This window comes from Dryas octopetala, chromosome 5, assembly GCF_963921425.1.
Source record: "Dryas octopetala chromosome 5, drDryOcto1.1, whole genome shotgun sequence".
Classification (NCBI taxonomy): Eukaryota; Viridiplantae; Streptophyta; class Magnoliopsida; order Rosales; family Rosaceae; genus Dryas; species Dryas octopetala.
The window spans coordinates 18,007,591-18,019,160 of record NC_141370.1 but is presented as its reverse complement, the minus strand read 5'-3'; the positions used below and the strand labels follow the sequence as shown (position 1 = coordinate 18,019,160).

The 11,570-nt window shown below is 34.1% G+C and overlaps 1 protein-coding gene across 1 annotated transcript; it reads left to right on the top strand.

The window, feature by feature from the left end:
* Positions 1 to 2,933: 2,933 nt before the first annotated feature.
* On the top strand, positions 2,934 to 3,964 carry LOC147285202 (uncharacterized). The gene is made up of 2 exons (XM_086244693.1): positions 2,934 to 3,235; positions 3,330 to 3,964. Exons 1-2 carry the CDS (start codon positions 3,102 to 3,104, stop codon positions 3,832 to 3,834), a joined length of 639 nt encoding a protein of 212 aa, XP_086100819.1. The 5' UTR covers positions 2,934 to 3,101; the 3' UTR covers positions 3,835 to 3,964.
* The last annotated feature ends 7,606 nt before the right edge of the window (positions 3,965 to 11,570 follow it).

Here is an 11,570-nt window from a genome sequence, read left to right as displayed (position 1 = left end):
GACATTGTCTTATATATGTGTCCTCTTATTGCCAACTTAAATTTTCTTGGATTTAGTGGCCAAAAAACATTTTTCTTGGATTTGCTTTTATGAAGGCTGAGATTGAAAATCAGATTTGTCTTTCCATTCCGGACATGGTTGATACTTGGTAGGCATAGCTCATTTGATAGAGGAAGATTCGAATTTGAAAACTCAAACCAAGAACAAAATGGTTCTACACCACTAGAGCGACGAATCCCATGTAGAAGCATGTGTATGACATTACTCTTTGACCAGAAAAAGACATGACAGGTTCACAATGGCTGTTCACTAGCCAAATCGGTGTGTGTGTGTGGCTATTATTGGTTTTTTGAGGAGCAAATTAAAGAGCACAATTATTGAATGCGTCTCTTTGGAGAATCCAAGAAGCTCAAGTATCCCCCATTGCGTGGTCCACTGTTGGCTATTCCATAAAACAAACAAAATCCCAAATCATGTGATTGTGCTCACATAATTCACCTAGACACCTCATGCTACTCTTATTCTCCAAACAATTATTTTGCTTTTTCCTGGGGAATTATATCAACCTTTTTTTTTTTTTTTTTCGTTTTTGCACTTTTGGGATTGAATTTTGGGGTTGGCATATAACATTCTGGGGGAAAATTTTAGTGTAAATGATTTCTTTTTTTGGTCTGTAGTGTAAATGATCTTCAAAAGTTTAAATTTGGGATTTTCTGAAATTAAAATTATGCTGAAAGATTCAAGAGATTGAAGTATTTAAATGGTTAGCCGTGTAAACAGAATGTGACAACTGTTTTGCCAGAAGAATGAAGGAAAATTCGTAAAAATAAAAGGGGTCCAATGCCCATGTCTGAACTCAGATATGGTCTTATCATATTCAACTCAATTAATTGTTTTTTTTTTTTTTCTCTCTTTTCTTGGTAGTATATGAACTGATCCTTTATTTAGGTTTCAGAGTATGCCATCCCAGGAACATTCCAATATAAACGTCAATGTTTCACAACAGTTGGACGTTGTTGAGTGTTTGTTTGCAATGTTCCAGAATTCAGATCCAATTTTTTTTTGCCAGGGAATTCAGATCTAAGAAGATCACATGTGATTGTCACATACAAAATTCTTTTAAAAAAGATGACTTAATTCTCTCAAGGAAGAGAGAACTTAATTACCCCAATAACTTGAATCATGCTTTCTTATTGGAAGATTACTCATATATTGATGCTTATCGATGTTTAGCTGTTACTACACTCTTCATTTTCTCTACTTTTGGTTTTTGCATCCATTGCAACATGCGACACAAAATTTGGACAATGTGATCACTACTTCTAGGAGGGGCAAGATTTGAGAAGGGAAGAAGACCACAATTATTGTGTAAATTATCTGCAACCCAAAAGAAAATAAAATATTGTGTACTACATAATACTAACTAAGTATATAATTTATATACTTAGTTAGTATTATATAGCAAAACCTTAGTGACATCACTAACTAGCTATTAATTTAGTAATGTTTCTCTCCATTTTGTTGGTAGAGATCTCAAAAATTTGCATTTTTTTCTTCCTGCCAATAACAAGTAGAGAATTTAGGGACAACACTCTCTAAAAGGAAAGTTGTTATTGAGTTTAATGATTTTCCCAACTATTTTTTCACATAAGTTCTTATAAAGGATTTGAAAAAAAAAATAGTTAAGATGATCGGTTAATTTCCCAATTAGTCAAACGTGTATGTGACTTTTACTCCCCTCTCCAATTAGATTGTCATGTTTGATAAAAAAAAAAATGTCATGTCAAATGTAACTTATATACATTTTGTAAAATTAAATGTTTATTCCCCCCTAAAACCAATAATTAAAATTTTTAATTGAAAATGCAGTCAATGACATAATAAAGATAAATGACAAAAATGTACGCGTGCTTTCACTAATGTAAATTCAATCGCTGAGCACTTGAAATTTTGTCCTATAACTTAATAATACAACTGATTATCTTTCTCGTTAAATAAATTAATAATTTTGAACTTGAAATTAAAAGACCCTAAAATTAAACTCTAAAAAAAATTATGTACAAGAAATATAATTAGTGAAAACAAATAAAATAATTAAAAAATATATATAATCTCTTTGGGAAGGAAGGAAGGATGCTAAATTGGCAATCTCATTCAAAAGAAAATCTCTCTTTAGAAAAATGATCTCTTTCAATTACAAATTGACAATTGATAGCAAAAAAAGGAAAAACAAATCTATATCGTTTGCATGGATTGGATGCAGAAGCTTTTGTCATTTCGGTGTGGAATCCAGAAAAGGTCAGATAAAAACAAAAACAAAATTCAGAAACGGCACCCAATCAGAATTCATTCTATGATAATGGAATTGACAAATGAATATTGACATTTGCCCACTTAAGTTCTAAAACCCTTCTGCATGTATAAACCATATTCTACCAATCAATGAAGATGACAATCCTTTAATCCCTTATTTTTATTATAATACTGACCATTAATAGTGTTAGAAACTTAGAATCCTCAAATTCACCAAATTATGTGGCAATATCTTGCCTAAATATTTTTGGTACGATAGATGTACGTATGGATTTATTATTAAATGCCTCTGCTCCTAAAGGAAAAAGAATTGGACAAACAATTTAATAAGGATTATAAGTTTATAACTACCAAACCTCAATATGAATTCTTTTCTCTGAAGCAAAAATAAGAATTATTTTAGAAAACAAGTTTAGCAATATCCCCAATTTTGACTATTTTTCCACTTTCTTTTTTAAGTTTGTTTTTTACCAAATTGTCCCCCAAATTTCAATTGTGTATAAAACGTCTCTAACCTACTTTTATTATGGAATTATTATATTACATTTTCACACTCACACACGGTGACTACACGGCCTCACCCAAAATGATCTATAATTCTCCTGTACATTTTTTATTTATTTAATGTAACCAATAAAACTTATAAAAAAAAACACCACCCTCTCTATTTTCTAACATGTTTTGTGGCTTTTTGTTGTGTGGCCGTCGGCCTACCAAGTCCTTCATTCATCACACCTCCAAAACTCTCTCTCTCTGCATGAAAACTGAAACAGAACAAGAAGAAGAAGATGACAACAAGCAAAGCAATTAGCACAGCAGCAGCAGCACAACCCAGCAGCCATGAGTGTTGCATGTGTGGAGATTTTGGCTTCTCCTATGAGCTTTTCCAATGCAAGGTTTGCCAATTCAGATCTCAGCACAGGTTCCCAATTCAACACATCACCAAAAATTTCTTTCCAATATTATCTCTCTATGTTTATTAATTAATTAAGTAATTGACCCAGATTTAATTACAGGTACTGTAGCAATCTATACCCAAATGAAGAGTCCTATAGAATCTGCAATTGGTGCCTGACCCAGAAAGAGGACACAAAAGAAAAGTCACAAAATTCCTCAAATTCTTCATCTTCATGCAAAAAGGAACCCCAAGACACCAAGAAGAACAAGAAATTAAAGAACCCGAAAGGCAGCAATGATCAGAAACAGGAAGGTCCACCTCCTTATGGTGGTCTAAGGGCCAGTATGAAGCTGCAACCAAGTGGCCCCATAAAAAAACAGAGATCTCTTGATCGTCATCATCATCAGGCCTTTCTATCACCATCACCAGTACAATCTCCATCATCATCAACCAGAAAGAGGATCATCACAAATGGGGCAAAGGAAGCAGAGAAGATCAGAAGGACAAGGTCAGAGGAGATGTCAAACACAAGTACAAGTACTACAAATGGGATCATCACAAGGCAGCTGTTTAGGAACAAGGTGAGAAGGTACAGGCTTTTGGATGAGGTTTCAAGTCAATGACTACTTAGTTGACTACTACTACTATACACAATTTTTTTTTCTATACCCTTCTCTGCTTTTTTCTTCTTTTTAATTTGTACATACAAATTATTAATTACATAAATACAGATAGAATTTGGTTCAATGGACACGACCTATATGCTTATATAGTAATTTGAAGTAAAGGTGGAATTAATAAGAGAAACATTATTGCTGATCTATGTATGGAATGTGTTATAATTCATTATTTCTTTTTATGGTTTGAATTTTAAGTTTGAACTCTTTTTAATTTTTTTATTTGAATATCAAATTCAAGATTACGTACATGATTTTTTATCATTATTGAGTAAAACTTGTTAGCTTAAACAAATTATTAGTTTTGATTGAGCAAAGTTTTCATGTTAGGTACAAAATGTCATAAGATTGCAAACAATATAAAATTCAAGGACTAAAATGCTGAGCTTTGAACTACAAGGACTATATATGTTTTGGAGTAAATTACCGAGATCAAAATCATTTTTTACTTTTTCTTTTTTTATAAGAAAGTGGCAAGGTAATAATTAATTAATTAATTAATACACTTCCCAACTATATACAAGGAAAAGTTTATTTTATATAAAACACCAAACTGTAAGTCAAAGTGCTGGCATGCCACATTAACCCACAAATAAAATATATAGGTGCAATCAAAGCTACATTTTCTAGCTACCCAAAGTGGGATATGATCATATTCCAAATTGCTAAGGTACAAGAACATATCGAACTATCTGGATTTAATTGGAAAAATTTACAGATTCCTTGGAGAAAGATCAGAAAGATAGCTAGTTGGAAATACATTTTTATTATTTTTGGAAAATTATACAACCATTGAAAAAGAAAGGTTAAAAATATTGGAATAAGTTGACTTGGGAAAAGGCATGGAACATAACCTGTAATTCCAACTTATCCTTTGCTGATTGGAAAACTCTTCTTTCCATGATTGGCCTTTATTGGATCTTTGATCCTTTCCTTATTTATGTTTGAATTTTGGAATCTCTTTCCCACTCATTCTTGTTTAAGGCCTAAATTGATATTCCAAGAGTCTGGTCTTTCAGATTAGTTAATTTGGCCTTGACCAAAATCTTGGCCTAGAGTCTTAGACCATATCTTGGTCTACATACCTAAATGCTATCTCAACCTTAGATTCTTAATCTCTAATAACTCTTCAAATCTTCATTCAATGACTTGGACTCACATGGGTCGAAAATGTAAACATTAGATGTAAACACCTACAAATAACTCTTCAAATCTTCATTCAACGACCTACAACAACTGCATCTAACTTAAGTGTGTGTGGGATGGCCTAAAAGTTTGGATGTTAAAGTTAAACATAACTGTAATGTGCTCATGAATCAAATGGGAAGAGATTTTAACTCCAAATCTTTTCATGCAAGAGCAAAGTTTGATGGCCAGTCTTGATCTGGTGAAAGTAGGCGAGAGAGAGAGAGAGAGAGAGAGAGAGAGAGATATTCCATGTCTGAATTACTATTTTATTATTAGTGAATACTTTGTGTTCAGAAATTCCATGTCTGAAAAGTGTTTTTGGTACCAATAGCATTGAGTTGTGTCATCATGTTTATGTTTCTGGTGAATGAAGGAATGCAATAATCAGAGAGAAACAAATTAGATGTTTGAATAACTATTTTATCATCAGTGAATACTTTCAGAGCCTTAGGCTCTTAGCCAAAGTAAAAGTGTTTTTGGTACCAATAGCATTGAGTTGTCTCATCATTTGTAATGGAAAATATATAGTGAGCTATTAAATGGCAACGTACTCCACCCTTTGATTTTATATATGGACGGATGGACCCCTTGTAGTTGTAGCCCCTGAAACAATTTTCTTGATCATGTACAATTTTCCACAGCAATGATGGTGGTGGGCTGATGGCAATATACATACAAATTGATCAATTATAAATTTAGAATCATATATAATTCATAACAATTCATCATATCGAATTATCGATTCATCCATCAACCATCGTCAACATGATGAAACTATTAAACTAATATTCAAGTGTTTCAAGTTTCAACAACTCATAATCAATTCACATGTATTCATGTTCACAATTTGATCTGTTTTTTTTTTTTTTTTTCTAGAAATGACTAGCTAATCAGGCAACTTGATTTTGTTATTTTATTTTTTTTCAAACAGATTTCCAACACACCTTTTCTTTTTGTGCCATAGTAAAAGAAGAGTGAAATATTAAAATAAAAAAGGCAAAATTCGTAGCCATTGTTGGTGGTAGACTACCAAACCACAGTCATATATTTAAATATTTCCTCAACTTGGAAGGCCTTTTTATTATTATTAATTTTCCAACCTTTTCTAAAGTGAGCCAATCAAATCAAATTTATTGGGTTATAATCCTTAGGAGCCCATAAGTACAAAGCCCATTTACGTTATCGAAGGTCCCAATAAATAAGAGATAAAGACTCCAAGGCCCAAAATAATTCTCCAATTTTAGATTAGTGAAAGAAATCCATCTAAGACCCCATGTGTGCTTTTTAAGATCCTATACGGCAATCTTCTTCTTCCTTTCATTTCTCTGCCAAGACTAACAGCTATTTGGCAATCTAAACTCTAAAGAGTATGACAATGTCATCCTATAAAACCATATCATGCATATCTCAAAGCAAACCCAAATCCTTTTTTGTCTCCAAGCTTTGTCTTATATATGTCATCCATATCAAAGCAAACCTAAATCTTCTTATTTTTCTTTTTTTTTCTCCAAGCTGTCTTATATAATGTCATCCATATCAAACTAAACCCAAATCCTCACAATTTTTCAAGTATATGCGCTACGTCTTTAGAGGCCATTATAGATTTTGCCGTCTTTAAGGTCGGGAAGCATGCAAACGTTTTTGCTTCAAACCTTTTAATTAGCTGCCAAAAGGATCATGTTCTATGTTAGTATAGTTTGGACCATGGTCTTTTTGGCGCTAATTATACAGTCTGTAACAAAATCTTTAGCATGTTTCTCAATTTTATCGGCCACCAAGCTCTAAATGCCTATAAAAAGACAATTAGTTTACAATTAAGGTATGAAAAACGTTCGTTTATTTGTTTGATCCAAATTAGATATCTTAACGGTCTCTAATTTGGCTGATTTTTTACAGAGATTATTTATTAAAGAAGATGTAAAAAATAGACGGTTCGGATTGACACAAAACGATCCGTGTGAGCCCCATAGAGAGATCTTTCATTTAATACTAAATGAGAAATCTCTTATTGGAAAGAAGGCCCCTATAAATTTCATTTACAGTTTAATGAGCATTTATAATATATGTCTTTTGCATATAGTCTTCCTAAGACACTTCTAATGATTCTTTTTAGAATATTATATATATGTGATGAGAATACGTACTCAATTGCTCATGCGAAGAAGGTTTGAGAAAGTCTACATTAATGGTCAATCAAGTGCTCTCTCTTTGGCAAAGTTCACCCTAATTTGAGACATCATATCCAAGCCATCAAACTTGAAAATAGAACCTGGTGGTCCTCATAACTTTGCTCTTCAGCTTCATGGTACTTTAGGCAGGTAAAATAAAGTTTTTCTTTCGGTACATAAAGCCAGAAGATCAATTCATATATATCAATTAATCTTGATTTTTATTACTTCTGTAATCTATATTAACTATATTTCTATTAGTCAAGGCCAGTAATTTATATCTCTATATTCATTATTCAAGAGTGGAAAACGTACTACACCCTTCTAGAAATAGATGTATCTTTTAAAAAAGGCTTTTTTACCCAAATAGCACCTGAACTATAAAAGATGTGCTCAAATACCACCCAAACTTTTTTTCTTGTCAATTTACCACCTGAATTTTCACATATTGGCCAATTTACCACCTACTGTCATTTTAGTTAAATTTTCTGTTTATTTCAAGGGTATTTTCGTCATTTATATAAAAAAAGCATTTTAAATATTAAAGAAAAAATCTAATTAAACCCCCTAAAAAAAAAGGGTATTTCCATTTTCTATTTTTTTAGTTTTTAATTTTTTTTCTAATTATATTTTAAAAAAAAGTTTTTAAAATAATAATATTTTTTTATTGTATTCAAGGGCAAAATGGGAAGTTTGGGAAATTTTTTGATGATTTAACAGAAAAATGGATGTTAGGTGGCAAATTAGCACATATTAATAATTTCAGATGATAAATTGGCAAGAAAAAAAATTTAGGTGGTATTTGAGCACACCCCTGTAGTTCAGGTGCTATTTGGGTAAAAAAGCCTTTAAAAAATTTAATGGTCAAAATAGTGTTTGCATGGGGTGCAGTATTCGCACCACAGACAAAATCACTCTCCTCCAAAACTTCATTCAACAACTTAGAACTCACATGAGTCGAAAATGTAAGACAAAGTACAAACACCTACAATAATTATATCTAATTTTAGTGTGTGTGATGGCCTAAAAGTTTGGATTCTAAAAAAGTTGAACATAATTGTAATGTGCTGATGAATCAAATGGTTAGAGATTTTAACTCCAAATCTCTTCATGCAAGAAAAAAAGTTTGATGATCTTGATCCGGTGAATGAAGGAATGAATGCAATAATCAGAGAGAGACAAATTCGATGTTTGAATAACTATTTTATCATTAGTGAATACTTTGTGTTCAGAAGTCTTAGCTAGGCTCATAGCCAAAGAAAAAGTGTTTTTTGGTACCAATAGGCAATAGCATTGAGTTGTCTCATCATTTGTAGTGGAAAATATGCAGTGAGTTATTAAATGGCGACTCCACCCTTTGATTTTATATATGGACCCCTTGTCCCCTTGAATATGGTGACAACTTGATTTCAAACACACATTTTCTTTTTCGTGACATTTTTTTTCCCTCCATGCACTCTCATTTTTGGCAACTGAAGATGGTGTCCTGCTTTCGAACTTGTTGGATTAATTTTACAAGAAAAATTTATGCTATGGCATCTCGATCTCTTCCTCATTAATTTATTTTCTCAAGTTAAAATTTTACGGTTTAAAATAACAAGATGAATCAATCAAAGACTATTCTTGCTCAGCTGCTCCAATCAATCAAAGACTTTAGTTAAACTAATGAGGTTTAAGATGACATAACATGGTTTGTGGGCTGTGAGTCTGTCAAATGCTCGACAAGTCACAACATTAGCGGCGCATAAACCATGTTCGTCGAGAATTCCATTTCACATATTTAATTAATATTTGCTTTTGAATTTTTTTCATTTGTCTACCATGTTTGGTACATGACACATCAAAAAAGTTGACACGTACTTAGTGATCGGATTTAGTATAAGATAAGATCAAAGACTTAATTAAAGATTTAAACATGATTGGGAGGCAAATCAAGCCAAAGGCTAAAAGCCACCATTCTTGTGGAAGCATGGCATGATGCCATTCGCCATTTGGTCTTATGTTGATCCCATGTCATGTCATGTCATGGGCCCCACACAGCAGATCGAAATATCTTGGAGAATAGAAAATAAAACTGCCACATACATGATAATATGATACATGTTTGGTTGTCTTTGACTGGAATGGAAGTCCAACTCAGTGTTTGTGTATTTGTTAGGTTGGGAAAACACAAATTAATGGGTTCGAGTCAAAATCCATAACGCTCCACATACTCCCAAACTCACGCTTATGTTCTTTGTTTTTTTGTTTTTTTCAAATTGAGGGATGAAAATAAGAGAAAGCTTAATTAGCTACTGTTGATGCAAAATTCCGCTCGATGATGCAATAATTTAAAAATGGTGATGTGGGCGATGATTCGGATTTCTTAGAGGATGAACAAGGGTGATAATAATGAGCTAGTTTGCTGATGATCTCCAACAAAGATGATCTGCATGGATAAGAATCAAAGGAAGTAGCACCGATGTAATACCAGCCAACTACGCTCCGATGATTAAGTCAGTGAAGAGAAAAAAGAGGTGTTTGAGCATGAACCAGCAAGAGCCAAGTATGAACTTTGGATGAACTTGGGAGAATATGGAAGAACATGGCAAGAACTTCTGGGTTATTCTCTCAAGAGTTTGTGTGAGTATTTAGGGTTTTTTTGTGTGAACCCCTTCTTTGTGGCTATAAGTGTGTATTTACAGGCAAAGAAGAGGTAAATAAAATATTTACCTGTAAGAAGATGAGCAGTGGCGAAGAGGTCACGTCATCAGTTCGGAATAGTGTCATGCACAACTACCCAGCAAGCTTGCAATGAATGCAAAGGAGACTTTGGTGTCTTGGGTAACCCTAACTGTCTCATCTCAAGCTAGAGTGTCAGGTACAGTAAAGTGTCAAGTGGTAGGCACTTGAGTATAGCTGAAGATATTATTCAGACCTTATAGAAGAGCGGTGGATCGTAGTCCCCGAGCCGAGCCGAACACACGTCATCCGTGAATCTCATATGTATGAGGCAGTTAGATGTGCCAGGTCGGAAAGGTAGGGCATTGAGCCGAGCTGAGCCCAATGGTCGATGTGCCACGTAGGATCTCTAAGGCAGTGGGTTAGAACAACCGAGTTGAGCCAGACATATGACTTTGTCCTTTCTAGAAGAGCGGTGGATAAGAGAATCTGAACTGCTCCAAGGTGAGTTGTATAATCGTTATCTCGTCTAGCCGAGCTAAGTTATCATCACCTCGTCTGGCCGAGTTGAGCTGAGCTAAGCAATCATTATCTCGTCTGGCCGAGCTGAGCCAAGCTAAGTGATCATCACCTCATCTGGCCGAGCTGAGCCGAGCTCAGCGATCATTATCTCGTATGGCCGAGCTGAGCCAAGCTAAGTGATCATCACCTCGTCTGGCCGATCTGAGTCGAGCTAAGTGATCATCAACTTGTTTGGCCGAGCTGAGCTTAAGACTTGGAAGTGATGCTCTGGGTTCTAATAGAATGTTTGATGGTTGAGCTGTGATCAGCTCAGACAAGGTAGCATATGCCAAGCATCGATGTTGAAGTCGAGATCATATATTGATGAGGTGAAGTGATGATGTAGATGGTTGGTTTGGCTGAATCAATGATTGAATAGTCAAAGCGCGACATGTTGTCATCTGATTTGTCCATTAAATCTATGTGGATTTATCCACAAACAACTACTATAGCAAAAGGTAACTCGTATAAGTAGAACTCCAATTCCAATTCTTTCTCCTTTTCCCTCAAAATTAGGTGATTCATGAGCCTCACTCACTCATACATAGTCATGCAGAAATTGTGAATGTAGAAAACGTGTGACATGCATGCATGCCTCAACCCTAAATATCTCCTCCCTAAATATCTCCTCAGTCCTCGCTCCATTATTAATCAATTAGCTCCTTTGGTGATCCCTCCATCCCAATTAAGTAATTACTAATTATCACCGCGAACCCATTTTACTGAGCACTTTATTACAATGGTTGCAAGTACTAGTAAATATATTTATTACAACAATTTACTTGTCTCACACTCTCACTCTCACTCTCACTCTCACCTATCCAAATTCATCTCGCCCAGCCCAATAAACATCTGGGTCCAATCTGCTCCACCACACACCATCATCGTAGCGAAATGGCTCTTTCCTCTTTGGACTGAAATGGAGACACACATAATGTATATTTGGAAGTTTAATTAATTGCCCACATAGCTCCAAAATAATCCGTGAGTGCGGCTATCAAACAAAAGAAAAGAATGGAAGGAAGGAACTAAATCGCAATTATGATGCTGAATTGATAGCTTCATTTGATTTGCACTTTGAATCCTAGACTCTGTTTAGTTTGC

Coding starts and splice junctions, on each gene's coding strand:
- LOC147285202 (XM_086244693.1), top strand. CDS start 3,102: ATGACAACAAGCAAAGCAATTAGCACAGCAGCAGCAGCACAACCCAGC. Junction 3,236..3,329: donor CAATTCAGATCTCAGCACAG/GTTCCCAATTCA, acceptor ATTTAATTACAG/GTACTGTAGCAATCTATACC.